The 18,709-nt window shown below is 32.2% G+C and overlaps 2 protein-coding genes across 2 annotated transcripts; both read right to left on the bottom strand.

The window, feature by feature from the left end:
- Positions 1-8: 8 nt before the first annotated feature.
- Positions 9-2,979, bottom strand: LOC130624048 (uncharacterized). The gene is made up of 3 exons (XM_057439616.1): positions 2,693-2,979; positions 1,335-1,404; positions 9-1,165 (listed from the first exon to the last, which is right to left on the bottom strand). The coding sequence occupies exons 2-3, from the start codon at positions 1,395-1,397 to the stop codon at positions 389-391; spliced, it is 840 nt and encodes a 279-aa protein (XP_057295599.1). The 5' UTR covers positions 1,398-1,404; positions 2,693-2,979; the 3' UTR covers positions 9-388.
- Positions 2,980-14,871: 11,892 nt separating this feature from the next.
- Positions 14,872-18,484, bottom strand: LOC130624146 (uncharacterized). Its single transcript, XM_057439713.1, has 3 exons — positions 18,352-18,484; positions 17,967-18,182; positions 14,872-16,205 (listed from the first exon to the last, which is right to left on the bottom strand). Exons 1-3 carry the CDS (start codon positions 18,476-18,478, stop codon positions 15,748-15,750), a joined length of 801 nt encoding a protein of 266 aa, XP_057295696.1. The 5' UTR covers positions 18,479-18,484; the 3' UTR covers positions 14,872-15,747.
- Between the last annotated feature and the right edge of the window lie 225 nt (positions 18,485-18,709).

Below are 18,709 nucleotides of genomic sequence, written 5' to 3'. Positions count from 1 at the left end.
ATTGCATATTTAGAAAAGGTAAAAGTGAATGTTATATATTCATACAAAATTATTTTTACGTACACAAAAGAAACATGCATGTATATAGGTATAAGGCGTAAGATATTAGAATTGGTGTTACCGCTCTACCGGCTTATGCAATGTACAAAAAAAAGACTATAATTTAGAATCTTTCAGCTTCAGAAAGCTAACACGTTAAGAAGATAGTTGTTTAGAATATTATAGACGGATCTTGATTTTTATCACTATTTGTTTACAGAAAGGTAAAACTTATAAATTAATACGTGATTTCTACAATGGATTTTATGCAGGATTGTAGCTAAATAATACATATGACTATACAACTTCTTTAAATATAAACAAGTAGTTAGCTACTAAAGTTGTAACGTTATATCTGTGCGAAAAGAAAGCAAAGTAAACAAAAAAGATAGGAAAACGACAGTTTACTGGCTCGCGAAGGAGTTGTGGTAGCTGCAGTGGTTGCTGTAGCTGCAGGGGTTGTTGTAGGGACCGCATAAGAACTGTTCTCATAACGCAAGGTTAAAACATCGTTGTTTTTTACTTCGTAGCAGGAAACACCAACAGAAGAACGTGTGTTGTTGATATAGAAAAACCAATGGGATACATTGTTCTGTTTCACATCACAGACTTCAGTAATGAGAGCTCCAAACGTCGAAACAGTATACACAAAGTTGTAGCATGGTGTGTTATTGGCTGCAATGAATGCATCAATGGCAAATGTTCCACGACCGATCGTTAGGTTTTGAGGCGGAGGATTTTGGTGATCAATAGAGACAAATTCAACTTGTAGTGTTGTCGTAACATTTTGGGAGCTCATCATTCCTTGATGCGTATTTGGTACATACTTCTCATAACGCAAGGTTAATACATCGTTGTCTTTTACTTCGTAGCAGGAAACACCAACAGAAGAACGTATGTTGTTGATATAGAAAAACCAATAGGATCCATTGTTCTGTTTCACATCACAGACTTCAGGAATGAAAGCTCCAAATTTCGAAACAGTATACACAAAGTTGTAGCATGGTGTGTTATTGGCTGCAATGAATGCATCAATAGCGTACGTACCACGGATTAATGTTTGGTTTAATGGTGCAGGATTTTCATGATCGGTAGAATTAAATTGAACTTGCAGGGTCGCCGTGATCTATCAATGGAATAAGATCAGGTAGATAAGCAATCATCCGTGCATTTCATCATAACAAATACTGACTAAGAGGAGAAACATTTTGTCGCTGATCACAAAGTTTTCAAAATGAGCATATTAAAAGCAAAATTAAGCAATTTAGGTTTTGTGGTGAAGTTAATCTACTTACGTTTTCTGCAATTACTTGGCTTGTAAAATATAAGATGAATGCAAAAGCTAGCATATTTTTCATGTTAAACCTAGAGAAGTATATATTACAATAATATATAGTACAATAATATATATGTTCTAATAATATACAAATGTATTAAGGCATGACAAAATTTATGATCAAAATGTCTGTCACGCAACTTAAATTAGAAACGATCTCACGCCGTAATTAAGTTGCATTTTTTTATTGAAAGGGTAATTTCTTTGATTCGTGCATTACCACCATAAGGTGTATTTTTATATTTCCTTCTTTCTGACTGTCACGAGAAAAAAGTTAATTGACCGTTTTTCTTCTATTTTGTTTGTGCTATTTGCAAAATAATTTATGGAAAACTAAAACGCTATCTTTTATCTTAGCTAAACAAAACTTCAACCTAACAAAAATTACGCAGTATGTGAAATTGATTATACCACTAACCAGCATTTAAAAAATAAATAAATAAATAATACGAAGGCTACTGTGGTACAACTTTCAAAAAAATGTTTAGTGAAAAATTAGAAAAACTCGAAGAAGTTTGAAGTTTGTGACTAAATATAAATATTCTCGTTGGTAGATATAGTGTATCACTTTGTAATCACACCACACTTTGTAATCCCAAAACTATCGCAGTTTGCAATCCTTTCATGTCACACTTTGTTATCCCTCAACCTGTCCACTTTGACACCCCACCCTGTCACATCGGTACTTTGATAACCTTCATCTTCTTTTAAACGAATATATTTCTAATAAAAGGTATAAATACTGGCTACTTCGTACATATAAAAGAGAAAGGTTTTGTACAACAACGTGTGTAACAACGTACAACAAAGTAACACTTATCTCATATTCTTTTTTAGTCACTGTTTTTTTCTTTTCCATTTTTTGTTACATTAATATGTTTTACACATCTTTTTTTTAAACATAAAAGCCTGCGCAGAAGTTTCTTGTGAATAACTCAAGACTCAAGAACTTTGTCTTTTTGATGCGACAGGACAGGGATAACAATAACATCTTGAAAGGATTACAAATTACGATAGATTTGGGATTATAAAGTGCGGAAAAATGGGTTAAAATTGCGATCCGATTAGAAAGTGATACACTACAACTGGATCTAGTTTTTTTCAACTTTTTCCCGCCTATTCGATTAACTGATACTAATGCAGCATGTTATAAAAATCTGTTTGTGTAAACAAACAGAGTTGTATATAGCTATTATTTCAATTCACCAATTCACGATGTCGTTACATGACAAATCTTACGAGCAACATAACAAAACTTTCTATGTCTTCACGATATGTTTTAAAACGCGCAGAAAATGCAGCAGATGAAACTCTTACCTGAAATTTACGAGTTTGATATCTTTTCTTCAACCACGACAAACGTAAACAGTTTTTAAGAAATTAAAATACTCTGTCCTTATCTTTATTAACTGTTAATTAATGGCAAGTTTAAATCCAGTGTGACGAGAACCAATGTTAGGAAATATGTTTCGTGCGCTGCTTGTTGAACAATTTGGTTTGATCAACAAGACATTAAAATACTTCGTTCGCCTTCATTAACTGCTCCAATTAATATCAGTTTCGCATCCATTGCAACTTGTTTGGATGTAACGCAACATATTTCGTACGCATGCAATACTTAATAAAAATAAAAATAATAAATTCAGAATGATGTAATTGCGTAAACATGAAAATGAGGTTTTTTCATAAGTTGAGTGTAGCAATGTCGATAGCATAGGTCTGCTAAAGTCATCGTATTTCATCTTCTATTAGTTTTTTCAAGTTTCCAAAAGATATTGGTAGCTAGAAAGACATGGTATAGTCGGATAAAACATGTGGATAAAAAAACAATCTTCCTGTGATTAGCTATATGTTGGAAACCTTTTGCAAAGACTGATATAATTTTTCCTCCCAATCAACCTCGTCCCCATGGTTTTTTGCCTTTCTGACATCGAGGCGGGCGGCGAAATTACCCCTGGTACAGGCTGGTGAGTTCTGTAATGCAATTGGCTTACATCCGATATAGATAATTTATTCGGGCGTCTAATGTATGCAACATTTTGTTATAAAGATGGCGAATTTGTTACAAAAACATTGGAAGATTATGAGAAATGTTTGCAAAAAGATTGACTAAAAAACGGTGAGCTAAACAGTAAATATTTTTATGAAATATGTTATTTTGGCAGATTTCCGTTATTGACATTTTTAAAGCTGTGTAAAAAACATGACATGTAGTTAGCTAGCTAATCTTGCTAACTTGTAGATAGGCAGGCATAAGCCATTACTAAATAAAAAAAATGTTATTTTTTATTCATTTTTTTACTTAAAAAAACGAGTGCTCTTCTGAAAGTTTAGTTTTAGTCAGACCAGCTAAATGCGTCTTCCATCTAATTATCTAATGTGACTGCTTAACAAATTTTGTTGGTCTATCATGTATAGCTAGCGAGCAGAAACGTCACACTTGTGCAAAATTTAGCCACACCAATCATAGGTAGAGAAATGTCACGTTTCGAAACAAAATTTGTGTGTGAAAACACAACAAAAAGGATTTACAGCTGAAAATGTACAAACCAAAGAAATTTATGTAGCTAGCTAGAGGGGCCATTCAATAATTACATAATGCCTGAGGAGTGGGGTATAATCATTTTTGTTACGCACTGTACGAAACTTTAGTTTTTATGTATGTCGGATATTTTTTGTTATTTTAGTGTTTTTGAATTTGTTTCTTGCCTCTAGCCTAGTTAACTAAGCTTTCTTTGAGGTTAATAAAATGAGTTTTTGTCAAACAAAATTAATAAGTAATTTTTCCCACCCGACTACTCCGATTTCCCGGTGGTGAGAAAAATGATGCTGGGTCTCCTGGCTATCTTGTCTCTGGACTTACACAAAAGTACCAAAAATGTCATCTTGTGTGCTAAATATATGGCTCTGATATATCTTTTTTCTTATATTAGAACACTAGTTTGCCTTTGGTATAGAATGCATATGGAAATGAATAGACAAGGTCTTTAAATTTGAAATATTACGTAGAAAGGTGTGTGTGTGGTACTAGATTTGTTACGATGGGTTACAAGAGGTAGGGAATCGTAAACAAATGACTAATTTGGGTGCTACGTTATTATTGAATGGCTAATGCTACTGTATATCATATGTAACACATTTAAGTGATAGTAGATTAATCTTTCTCTTGGGCCAAGCATTAAATTGCTAAGGTCTTTCTGAATACAAGCTTCTTAGGTAATTGTTTTTAGAACCTAACACCTTTATTTTACCAACACAGTTCAGGAAATGTGAACCAGACCTTGATCCTTAGGATCACATTATATTGCTGTTTAAATGCAGTATATATTGCTTCTAGAAAACCATTGTTAACTGGGAAAGTTGCTAGCTGAGGGAAGGGAAGGGATCATATCGTAACGTAGTTAAAAGAACTGAAGATGGCTAAGCATTATGTTAATTTTGACCCAATTTTAAACCTAATATTGCTGGGTTACTTATAAAAAAATCATTCAGCCAACATTGAAAACATATTTTATACTTAGCTAGCCAGTTAAGCTAGCTTTAGTTTTGTTTCCTTATTGAACATATAACTAGCTACATGCCACAATCTAAGACTCACACTTTTTCCCAAAGAGGTACTAGAGTTGTAAAATATAAAAGCTAGCTAGCTAATTCGGCTAGATTGTCTTGTGTCAGTATATCACGATAAAATCAGCTTCATCTAATCACACGTTACCACATTTTGTTGATAATTGATAAATAATGCTTCTTAAAAGATTTAATCACCATAAAATATAGTTCCAGGGTGAACAAATAATAACTTAGTTTGAAATAAAACTTCTAAAGTCAAGTGTTAAAAAACATAAACAACCAAAAGACATCGTCCCCGCCATGTGTGAAGGACTCGATCAAATTGCTTTTACTAGCCGCAGAAACTGTGACAGCGAGACATTGATTATTTATAGTACCCAATATACTGGTTATGAAAGGCTGGTTATGAAAATTGAATGCAACTTTGAGAAAAAATAAAAAAACTATAAATAGATGTTGCTTCTATAAAAAGTAAGTTTGCCGAATATGTAAGGAGACATGTTAACAGCAGACCTCGTATATTGTCACAACAGGTAAACTTTCAGTTGGCATTTGTGAGACTAAGAAAAAACTTTGATATCTTTTTTGAAAGACTTTCTAAGACAGGAATAATAAGAACATGTGCTATGACTAATTGCATTATGGGATACGGGTTCGCCCGTCCTTTTTATACCGCATTGCGTGCATCTCACTACCTGCGCAGCTAAGCTACCATTTTGCGTGACAGACAGACGGACGGACGGACAGACGTATACGGGTACTATAATATAGATGTTAATCTTAAATTTTTATTTATTCAGCCATATGTGACTTGACAATGTTTGAGGGTTTTTTCACATGCGCAAGCATTTCTACAGGTTGAAAATATAAACAACAGACCACAGTAATTTGAGAAACCCATCCAAAAAGAAAATATTCGCCTAAAATTAGTAAAAGAGTTAAAATATATAGGTAAAATTCAATTCCGGTTCCTCTTAGATCTAACGCTACCCAAAAAATCTTTAATCATTATTAACGGCCCTTTTACGAGTACCGTAGCATGTATCTGCCATTTTGAGGTCTAAGTCGTCGAAATTAGACAGTTAGCTCTTCTAAGCGGCGATACTTTTTTACCTGTATAAAAGTGCGCCCATTGTTCTCAAAATGAAATCAAAACAATTATGAAATGCGGAACATGGTCTGTTGCATGCAAGTTAAAAAAAATAAACATCTTGTCCTTTTAATTCTCTTTAATCAATATTTAAAGTTTTTTAGGACTATTCCGCGCCACCTAAACTAAACGCATATTTCAAAAGCATAAACATTTCTAAGCTTAAAATAGTAACAGAATTTTGTCATCCAAATCAGTCTAAAAAGATTGCACATGACGATACACACTAGTTGATGACAAGGAAGTTGGACTTTGGTCTTTTGAATTGCTTGTATTATTAGTAGGAAGTCTAAAATTTCTGGATTTTAATTTTACGTAAGAATAAAAGAATCGTTATCTAACAACATAAATTGATATGCTTATAAAGACAAATCTTTAATCGCCATTCATTTCGAGTCAGATAACACGTTTAGTAGCTCCCATCGCCACGACAAGATATTTGCATGGTTTTCAAGGATGCAAAAAATTTGTGAAACATTTTTGGGTTATGTTAACTTGATTTCGAATATTGTTAGGCTAGAAGCATAAAAAAGAGAAGGAGAATAAACTAAAGATTTAGGCCCGACGTGCCTCTCGTCCTTTTTAAATTTCAAATGCCATGCGACTTTCTCCCAATCGCGATACATTTTCATCGTGTCAAAATATCTAAATTATAGTACTTACAACTACTGGAACTGTAAATTAACTTAATAATATTAGTATGTGTGTTTTGTAACAAGATTAGTTAAATACGCGATACAGCATGAAAGGAAATGTGGTTTTCTTAATTTCATAACACGGTTTATATATATGTCTGAGATTGCAAAAGTCTGAGAAAATGAAAAGTCGTGCTTTGATATGTTATGCGAGTCACCCTGAGTTTATCTCGCAACCACTTTATTTGAATATAGGATCACATTGAGCAAATAGTTGTTATTTGTATAGGGCTAGTTTTACGAATTACAGACAGACACGTTACTATCGTATTTTACACTTGCATAGTCTACAATTGTCCAATCGCATTCCCAGAGCTCTTTTGTTGTACTATACTTTGTAAGGATGGGTAACTATAAATAAAAACATGGCCATTGTATATATACTTCAAAGGAAAGAATATTTTGCATCAACAACTTGAGGAATCAACGGAAAGAAATTTTACAAATGACCCCTTTCACTTTCATAATTTGATATTTCCATAAAATCAATTTTATAAATTACCACTTCTATATAAAACCAATGAATGTGTCATGGGATCTTTTATGATGAAGGGGAATGACCAAGTAGCATTGTTTTCACTTAAAATCACAAAACACTTCGTACTGACTCGAACTCCTTGTTTAATGAAATGCAGTTTTTAGAAATCAGATAGCAGGACGCACATACCTTTATTCTAACGTTAAATCACTCGTTAATGATTCTGAATCTAAAGTATCTTACGAGCTGTCACTATTTGCAGTGCTATTTTAATGGCACTCTGAAATTTTCCTTCACTATAATATTGAAAGATAGGTCTTTAACACTTGCAACACCATTGCTCATATCCACATTACTTGCAATAGATCCTTCTGTAACAACAACCTGCAACATAATAACAAGGCGTTATTTTAATATATAAAACATTTGGTAATTCTAATCAAAAAGTGGAAGTAATTAACTTCTATAAAAGGCTGAAAGGTTTTTATAGAAGGATATAGTTGCAGAAAATGTAAGTAAATAAATAATTCCTCCATCAGTCACACACAGATAGTACTAGTACATAAGAAATGATGGCAAAACAACAAATCAAGTCTTTCCATAATATCTAAATCTACAAATTCTTCAAAATAATCTTCATAGTATTTAATGCAATGCAAAAATTAATTTTGAACTTTGGGCATTTACTAAATGCCAATTTAATTTTTCTATGTAGTTCATTCAAAGTGGTAATACCAATTGTAACTGTTATCAATTCTTAAGTGGAACTCGGAATTTCTTTCATTGGTGTTGTTTTTTCTACTAAAATCAGTATAAATTTAGAAATATGCATGCAAGAATGTCAAAAGAAACTTAATGTCAAAATTGAAACTATTATTTTTCAGTATTATAAAAGGCTTTTCGTACATCTAGTTTCGTACTTCGTCCTTCGTGCTTTTAGTACATCATCAACCATTGCCAGATGATGTACTAAGAAGTACGAAAAGCTTCGCAATGAATATATTTTTATGACTTGTTTCTTTATTAGGAATATTTTTTTCAAAAACTCAAAATACGAAGCTCCGTCTTTTTAAGGTATACACTATTACAATAGAGAAAAAATATCGTAGAAGTAATATTTTATTTTAAAAAAAATATAGAAGCACACTCTGGCTATATACACATAAACATTGGTTAAACATAATTGATTGGCACATAATACCTCAAAATGGCATGGTCAACATTTTTATAACTTTGTGTGATAACCCAATAAGCTGTTTATTAAGATCAATTCATTATTGTCGCTTTGTTGAACAGGATATGCATGGATATGACTATTGTAACCATCGACGTTTCAGATATTGCATGCATAATAATAAAATCATTAATGATAAATACTTTCAATATTTTTCCAAACACATATTCATCTTTATGAAAATTAAAAATGACCACTTCACCATTGGTATATTGCTGATCTTCATGTTTGACTGCCTTTGCCACATTAAGCACAAAATCTTCATTGATGTTAATATTTCGAAATAACTTTTTCTTAGACTCAATAAGGCAATGAAATGAGATTTCACTGGAACAAACCACTTCTAAATTTGCATACTCAAAAAGTGAATCTTCTTATAACGATAGATACGAAAACATTTGATGTTTTTTTGTCAAACTCAAACACACATTTTTTTTTGTTTTGTTATTGTTTAAGAACTGTTTTAGTTGTCCTTTTTTCGACTCAAATCGCAATGCTTTATCAAACGGATGAAATTTCATAATCATGTATAGGTGGTGTCGCAAGAAATGACAATTTGGTTTAAGATTAATTTTTGAGATCATATTGAAGATAATCGTCTAAAAATTAATCATCACGTGCTAAAATCAACAACATCACGAAATAGATTTTTTTTTCTTTTAAAGCTGTCTTCTGAAGGTATTTTTCCTGCAATAAAGGATAATAAAAATCGGAAAAAGTTCCACACTTCAATAGCAGTTTGTGTCATCTTTACTGGGATGCAGGCTTTTTGTCAACATCAGAATATGATAATAATCATCGTAGGCAAACACTGATGATAAACCATCAACATCATGAAAAATTGTTGGTGTCACGTTTGTAAAATAAATGTTTTCTTAAAGGGAATGCGTCACAATGTTCAAAATCTTCATAAAAGTTATGGAAAAATTAAAAATAAATCTGTTGCGTGCCAAAGTTGCAAGAAACGTTTAAGGGGACAATCTGAGCTTTTTGAACATGTCAAGATCTCTCCGGAAAATGTAAAGTAAGTTGTAAAATGTGTAGCAAGCTGTGCACTCGATACGGATTTACAAAACATAAGAAAAAACATGTAGCTAAGCTCTGAAGAACTTGTGGATTTCTCTGCAAAATCAACTTACCAGTGTGAGAGTTGTAGCACCACTTTCACACTCTAACCCAACTTAGTACGACATGTGAGAAATACATGTATTAACCAAAAAAATTCATTTGTTTTGAACTGTGTTTTACCAATGGTATCCAGGTACGACTCAAACAAGTACAATATCTCAAGAAGCATAGAATTAATTTCACTCATCGATAAAATGATATTATTGTGAAGAAGCATTGAGCACTAGATTTAAACGTTATTACCGCAGACGAAAGTACCATAAAGAGACACCAACTAATCCTAAAAAATGACAAAAAAAAACTTCTGTGTAGCTATATATAATATATATTTTCTGGCGTACACTACTCGTTTGATAAGAAATTGTTTAAAAAACATTAGGTTGGGCCTAGAATTGTGCAAAAATTAACATGTGAAGAAATCAGACCAATTTTTAGATTTACTAAAAAACAATTACTTTAGAGCTGTTTATTTGTACTACTAAATGTATGTATTTACGTCAAAATATATCATCATTTGTCAAATAAGTAAGTGCATCTAGATTTACCTGAAGTTTTTGTTCTTATGAAAAAATGTGTGTTATATTTTGGGTTATTTTTTTGTTTAATCAAGGATTTTAATCCATTTTTCTGCTTTAGTTTCAGTGTTTATTTCTAACAAATTTAGAAATTTTTAGGGTAGCTATAACCTTTTAATGTTTTAATTTTCGTATGAAGTCAACATCAACCGCTAAAAAGAAAATGTATATCAAATGTATGTCAACTGTACAGAGTGCATCATAAATTTTTGCACATAAAACTGTCTACTTGTATGACGTGTCTGGTATAATGCGCATGCGCAAGCCTTTATTATATGCATAAAAGACTGCAGCATGTTTGCAATAGAATAATAAGTTATTTTAACAAATCTTCTGGTTTTTACATATGTTACATACCAGAATTTCTTATAAAATGCCAAAATAACCCCAAAATTTCTTATTTTCAGGTAAAATCTGAAAAAAGTTGGGAACTCTGATTTGTCAAATCTGAGTAAAAAATGTTATATTGAAATTTTTAAATTAAGTCAAAAGGGTTTTTAAAAAATTTATGAAGTACAACCTTGGATAAAATATGTTGGGAGTCAGGGCGAAATTTTAAAGATTGCAATCCTATCTAATTTACGGGAAGAAAGTTTCGCGGGGAAAATTTTTTCGATTTTTTGCAATTTTCGCGAAAGTAAGTACCCGCGAAAAAGAATGAAATGCGGATACGCGAATGTTTATTCCACGCGAAATAGCCTAAGAAGTCAATTCGCAAAAGTTCAGCACAAGTATTATTAATTTTCTGATGAGAAAGTTATTGCGCAAAAAATTGCACAAAAAAAAAAACGAAAATCGGAAAAGATTATCCCGCCCGAAATTCACTGTTGAACGCGAAAGATACTTTACGCGAAGTATATTTAATCACTCATTCGCGAAAGTAAATTTTCTGAAATTTCGCGTTTTTCCTCTCTTTCCCCGCGAAACTTTCTCCCTGTATTACGTAACAACACACACTTTCAACTTGTCAATGCTTACGGCGGATTTTGGATCTTGCGTTAATTGCAACATTTAACGGCATTTTGGATCATGTTAGGTCGTGGGGTGGATTGTTCCATGATGCGGATAACACAAGGAAAGACCTTTTTAACAGAAAGATTTCAGAACTATCCGGTACAGAAGAAGCTTAGTGGTAGTGTCGCATGATGATGCTGTCAGTTGTAAAGGAAGGCAAAGTTGAAGGGTTCCTGTTGTTGGAGAAGAACGCATACGGTTACGAGACAAGCATTATTTATTGCAATAATAGGAGGAAGAATGTAATATATATTCCTTCTGTATTGTTATGTTAATTTGTTTTCACGTGTTTGTATTTTACATTTTTCTGTTCAAGAAGTAGTGCCATTTTTGAACGAACCAACTGTGTAGGTACTTTCTAAGTTCTCTTGTTATAAATATTCTTAAGCATCAATTAATTCTTCATTTTCCATATTTTTTCTTCTTTCCGAGTTTACAAAAAATCGTTAAGGATCGTTTGCTGTTTCTTTTGAGATACTCTGACTGTTTGTTTCTTGCTATATTGACGAGTTATTTTCCTTTTTTTTTACTCCTTAATATTTAAAATTCAAAAAAGGAAGTTTTCGATTTGCGGCATTTTCTGTATAATGTGTACTAATTTTTGTTACTTCATGTTAAGATACGGAGGATTGAATAGCGATATCTGTGAAATTTGCCACGGGTACACGAGGACTAGTGTTTCCCAAATTTACCTAAAATAGGTCCTAGAACAATAAATCTGGCAAAATTTATTTCAGCAACAATTAAAAATTAAGACAATGCTGTCATATTTCTTCTTTTACCTGCCTACTTTCCACTATCTGCTTTTTTTAATTACAATATGCAGACCAGGACGAAGTTAGCATTATTTTAACATAACTTAACGAGATAAAATTTCGCGGAGTTAAATTTTCACCGTTTTCGCGGATTTTGGCCATTTCGGCGAAAATATGTCTCTGTGAAATGTTTGCAACTCGTCAAAACGCGAAAATATGTTTCCGCAAAATGTTTATTTTTTTCTGTAAAATTCAAATGTTTTGGAGTTTAGAATTGGGTGCGAAGTATAAACAAGTAAAAACAAGCCGTTTTTTCTTCTATCCTTCACTAAAAAAGTATGAATACAAAATCTATTTTTTTGGCATATCACGGATCTCTCTGCTTTTGACCTCGCCTTTTGTGTTCCTTTTTTTTCTTTTTTGGAAGAACCGGAACTGCATGATTTGTGTTCGAAAGATAACAACTGACAATGATCTCGTCCTTTGGCTCAGCATACAGTGTTTTAACAAGTTCTCTATATTTTTGAAGCAATAAATGTTTCTCAATATAAACATCTGCGAAAATTTGTTCACGCCAAATAAGCTGGCCTTATTAAAAGTTCGAGAGGCCCAGCCACGTGAAAAAGGAAAAAGAATTAAATCATCTCATCAGATTTATTAAAATTTTCGTCCAGTAAAACAACAAGGAGAAACACACATACAGCTTTGTTTGAAAAAAGTGCAAATTTTCGCGCATGTACTTTACAAAACCTAGTTTCGCGCATTATCCTTGTGCGAAAATTAATACGAGTATAATATTTGCGAATTTGTGTCTATCCATAAAGTTAATTCCGCATTTTTAAAACAAGAACAAACATTAGCAATTTTTTATTCCGTTCTATTTTATTACCTTATTTCCAGCTCGTTCGCAATATTTTTTTAAAACATCAGTGAAAAATTTACTTTTGTAAAACAATTCTCAATTTTTTAAAAAAGCTGCTGATTCGTAATTCTTTGTTTTCATTTGGAAAAATCTCAGGGTCCTGTTCGCACACAAATATCCAAAGTGTTCGAATCATTCTCGCTGTATATGGTCACTCGTTGCCTTTTGGCTAACAACGAAGCTAATAGGCATGTACGATGTACGGAAAAGGAAATGTGAAAAAATGCAACGCGCGTTTTCTATTCATGCACAAACACACCACAATAAAAAATATAACATTTCCCTATTATATTATTCTAGTACGTCAAACCAGGCAAGCTTTGCAAAAAAAGTGCATATACCTAAAGTGACGAGCTCAAAGAACATAACACATAGATTCAGCAGAAGCGTAGCTAGGTAAAGAGACGTAGGGTAACAAGATAAGACAGCAGCAGCGCGAAACATAACATGCTAACACGTTGAAAATTTTTTGGAGAAAAAGTTTAGTATGCAATTGACAGTTTAATTGCTGACAATTATCTTTTTGTACAAGTTTACCTTCTCTAATCAAGTGGATAATTCCCATTGGCCAATCAGCTATGAATATTTCAACACAATAAACTAATTAAAACTATAACAATTTTTTTCATCTACCCTGCTGCATAAAATCAGTATGCCTCAAAGAAATTAGTATTACGTATATATGTACATAGAATGTATACAAAAAACATGTGTATTTTACAGAACGGAAATCTTGCAGTAAAATACTTTAGATGCTTAAAAGAAATTGAAAATAAGCAAAGCTACGCATTTTTTAAACTGGTTCGTAAAACACATTAAGAGTTGTAAAATATTAATAATGCAGATTTAATCTATCTCGCAGAAGTAGAATTTTCGATTGAAATTAAAAGAATCAATTCTTTTTAGGAGACGACGTTTTCAACGGTCTGTATGTCGTTTCCAAAAGTAAGTCCAGTGAGTCTTATATTTACAGATTATATGAAATGAAAACAAACTATTCAAATATTAAAGAATGTCAAATATTAGAGAAAAGCAGCTACAATAATTAACCAAAAAAAAAATTAATAAATGGCACTCTAAGGTAACATTCTTTTAATTCAGTTTTAACCTGAACACATGCACGAAGCACTGCAATCATTTTCGCATCTTTGTCACCAAACCTCTGTCTGTAAGTAGTAAAAGTGTTGTTTAATATTTTGAATTTATTGGTTTTCTCTAAAAACTCTTCCTGAAAACTTCCAGGATAATTTTCTCCTTTTAAACTTTTAAATATATTTTCTGCTTCGTCTACCTCACCTTAACAAAGTAAGCAGCTGCTAAACAGACCAAGACAAACTCACGTTCCTCATAATTAATAGAATTTTCAAACAACTTAAGGACTTCCATTAATGCTGCTTTGCTTTTCTTAAATTGTTTTCTTTTTAACTGAAAGTAAACAATCGCTATATGCAAACCTATGTGCTTGGAACTTACTGGAAACGTTAAGCATTCGTTTAATTCATCCATGCATTTGTCGTATTGATGATTATAGAGATGTAAATTTCTTTTGTGTAAATGAAATTGGAACCATATATAATTTTCATTGTGTAAATTAAGTTTCTTTAGTGACGTATCCATGTATTGTACACACAACTGAGCATGTTCAACATCATCTAAAGCATGAAATCTTTTGCTAAGCATATCAGTTAGGCCTAAGTCCTCCTCTCTTACAATATTTCTTGAGATCATGCATTGAAAAATCGGTTTGTTCGTATGAAGAGCCTCATTTTTTTCTGCCAAGTTTACACAGAATTTCTGCTTCATCTAGACAGCTTATGATCATTTTTTCCGAACAAAACTTGACATCAGGTAAAGAATCAAACAAATTAATTGCTTCTTCCATTTTGCGATTCTGGATTAAAATCTTCACATGCTTATAATGCCAAAGAATTTGATCTGCAGTTTTTTTAGCAAGTTCATTTTTAAATTCCGTGGAAAATTCATGCATAAACTGCAACATTCTTACGCCATTTCTATTAACCTCGAATGTATTAGCATATTGTAGTGCGTAGTTAAAGAGCATCTCAAAATCTTCTGATTTTCCGGACTGATTGTAAACAATTTTACAAATATTAACAGCAACACTGGCCAAATAAGTATGAAAATACAAGTCTCCATATACCATAGCAGTGGTAGACAACACGATCAAATCAGGCATACAAAAATTGTCCTGTGACAGTATAAGTTTTTTCATGTGTCTAAACCAAAGATCTTTAAGATCACCATCTAACAGCGGTTGTGTCTCAACTATATCGTTTAATAATTTCGATAACTTTAAAGTATACGTTTCACTTAAATTTGAATTTGAAGATAACACGACCTCTTTCTCATATAACATGGTAATCTTTTGCACTAAACTATGCATTGTGATAATCTTCGAAGTATTTCCTTGTATTAATGAATATTCACATAATACTTCTACAGCCTCATTCAGCTGTAGCTTATCAATATCATTCAAATATAAGAAGTGTTGATAAAACTGCCATCCATGTATGCCATCATGTTTAAAATATCGATAGCAAGAGTGTTATCATGTTCTTTAAGTTTATCGAACGCCATCTTCCACACAGTAAGCAATGTTTTATCATATTCTGTTACATCCTTTTGATCTAGGTAATCAGGTATGCACATTGAGTGTTTCACAATATAGCTTTTTGCTTGCTTGCAAAGCTAAAGGTAAATATTGTAAATCATGAACCAATGTTTCAACTTCCACAGGATCATAATTTGGCAGACATTTACGAAGGAATCCGAGAGCTTCATCACTTTTAAATACATCCATTGGGACATGTTTTATGTGTACATCATCCCACTAACTATACTGACTTGTTATTAGAACACAAGGTGTGTTCTTCATATTCTTTAAGTTCTTCATTAAATCTTTAATTGACTTATTATTCACGACACCATTCAATACAAACATGCACTTACCATCACCTAACTTGTCGCAAATAAGTTGAGTTAAGATATTGACTTTATATACCTGCGTTTTTATTTGCATGCGTGAAGCTAATTCTACCAAAGATGTTTCTATGTCATTGCACTCAAGCCAGATAATGTTTTGGTATTCCTTGTCATACCTGTTGATATATTTGGCTGCAACTTCTGTTTTTCCTATCCCACCCAATCCTGACAAAGCAATGGCTAAATATTTTTTCTTGCCGAATGTGGTTTGAAGATAATGATGAATTTTGTCGAGAACCTCGATGCGACCACAGAAGTTGGATACATTGTCACGAATATTCCATCGCAATTTCTTTGGCGAGATATCTGTAAAACAGGTACAATATTTAGTACAGGAAAAAAATGTAAAATTATAAAGTAACTGCGCTCCTCCTAATAATTACTTACAAGAAACGTCCAGGCGGAATCCCGAAAATATGTTTCTGATAAAAATAAATAATCGCACACCGTAACAGGATTCTTAAAAGAGGGGCGTACATTGAGAACAAAAACTTTCGGATTTTCCGTTGTAAATTTATATCTGCCGAAAGTTTTTTGTCCGAAAATTTTGATTTTTCTATTTTTTGAAAAAAAGGACCAGTGCATAGAAATTATATATAGGAAAATTTTAGTTCTTAATGTACAATCTTTTACAGTTGAACAGTACCGTTCAACGGCTAAGTTAAACCAGCTAACTTTTTCACATGAACATTGTGTTTTAACTAAACAGTTGTTTCTATGTCCCATGAATTGTGGCATGCCATAATGGCGTTACCTTAATTCACAAAAATTCATCCACTCATTTTTTAATATTTGATTATAAAGGCCTTTAACTTCAAATTGCCAAATTTCTTTCAAAACACGGAAATATAATTCGCATAGAAAAACATGGAGTGATGACGCTTTGGTATCCTTTAAAAATTAACCAAATAACAAAAGTCTCTGGAAATCACCTCATTTTCCTTCTTTAACATAGCATCATTAACACAACACTCAAAAGAAAAAAGTGACTATCGTCACAACTTATCTTTTATGAATTCAACGAATTCGCGAAAGTTTACCTTTCATAAAATTTTTTAATTTGTGAATTCGACAAAGTGCATTTCACCAAAAAAAAGTTAATTGTGGATTCGCGAAAGTTTATCTTGCAAAAAAAATTTAATTTGTGAATAAGCAAAAGTTTATTCACAAAATTTCACAAGTTTTTGGCTCCAAAGTTTTTCCGATTTAAGTATATCGAAATAGAGTTTATATATTCACATGATATCAAATATCATCACTGACTTGCTTGCTTAAAAATTGTTAAGGTGCAACTTTACATAATTTTTCAATACAGTTTGAAATAAGTTTAGCGGTGGCCAAATCTTTTGCGTTCGTCACTTTTAAACATTTCACTCCAGAAATTTTAATTTAATCAAGTTGACCGAAGTGAAATGTCTCCCCAAGTCAGTTTTACTTTGTCCAAATTGTTAAAATTGATGTAAACATTTTATAAAAATTAACCTTGAACTGGTGGAGCCTCTTGTAAATGGCCACAAAAAGTTAAGTAACACATTGTGGGAATATTAGTTACGTTAAAATTGCTTTTTAAATCATTTTTGTTTATAAGTACCAATCCTTCGAAATTCGCACGAACAGTGTTTAGAGAACAGCGTTTAGAAATTGGTAATGTTTATTTTATATCACTAATAGTGTTATTAAAACGCTGTTTTGTAACTTCCCATAAAATTGCCTAGTGACAATTTACTTTTTATGAATATTCAAATGTCATTACTATTCGATTAAAAACTGAATGACTGTTTTAACTTATATTTATTCTTTTTTAATATTAGCAGAAGAAATTCCGTCCTCCTTAAAGACTTATTGCATTGGAATTAAACAAAAAATTACATGTACCAAATATTATCGTTCCTCACTCATTATACGAAAAAAAACTCGGATCGAATAGGGTTAACTCAGGAAAGTCAATCTTTGAAACTTTGTAAATTTATCTTAAATTTATACTGCTAATCTTCGTTAAGATTTTATTTTTGATCTAATAAAAAAATACTTAATTTACTAGATTCACAGAAGGAATATGTTTCTTACCTTCATGCAATTTAACGTTTTCCATATCTCGTTTTAAACCTTGAATATCAGCAGCATTCCTAACAGCTATTCCTTTGACCTCTTGTAACTGTTTATACAGATTTGAATATTGACAATTTAGTTCCATAACACGAGCATTGACATCCAAAGTATTTGCGTCATTTTGCTTCAGAGCTGACATTTGATGCATCCATTCTTTAACATCAGATGCAATACCTGCATGCAATGGATTAAATTGTACAGGAAAATATGCAGTGTGTTTTCCAGGAGGCTAATAAATATAATCACGTATGACTTTTTATTAAGAAAGGAAAGTCCTGCTTTCATGTCTCACTATTCTCAACATCAAAAAGCACAAAAAATAAGAAAACAAAAAATACCATACCGTCATGTGACTTTAGGTCTTCAACTTTTGAGGCCAAATGTTGAATGTCAATGTCAAGTTTTTCTATCATTTCTCTGTTCTGCTCCACTTTCTTACTAAGATTCGTATACTCACTCATTATACCCATTACAGCACTCTCGATATCAGAGAACTTATCTCCATCCTTTTCTAGTAATAACACAAGATCTATCAATGTTTTAACATCAAATGCAGTACCTTCATGTAATTCTAAAAACTTCCTTTGTCCTTCTTCTAACTATGTTGTTGCACATTTGAAGTAAGTTAGCCTGTGTGGGGATTTAAGGGACCAGTCTTTAAATCAAGCATGTTCACACTTGTGCAACCTAAACCTTTTTGT

Source organism: Hydractinia symbiolongicarpus, chromosome 13, assembly GCF_029227915.1.
Source record: "Hydractinia symbiolongicarpus strain clone_291-10 chromosome 13, HSymV2.1, whole genome shotgun sequence".
Lineage (NCBI taxonomy): Eukaryota > Metazoa > Cnidaria > Hydrozoa > Anthoathecata > Hydractiniidae > Hydractinia > Hydractinia symbiolongicarpus.
Note: the sequence above shows the minus strand (reverse complement) of the source record. Positions and strands in the feature narration are given on the sequence as shown.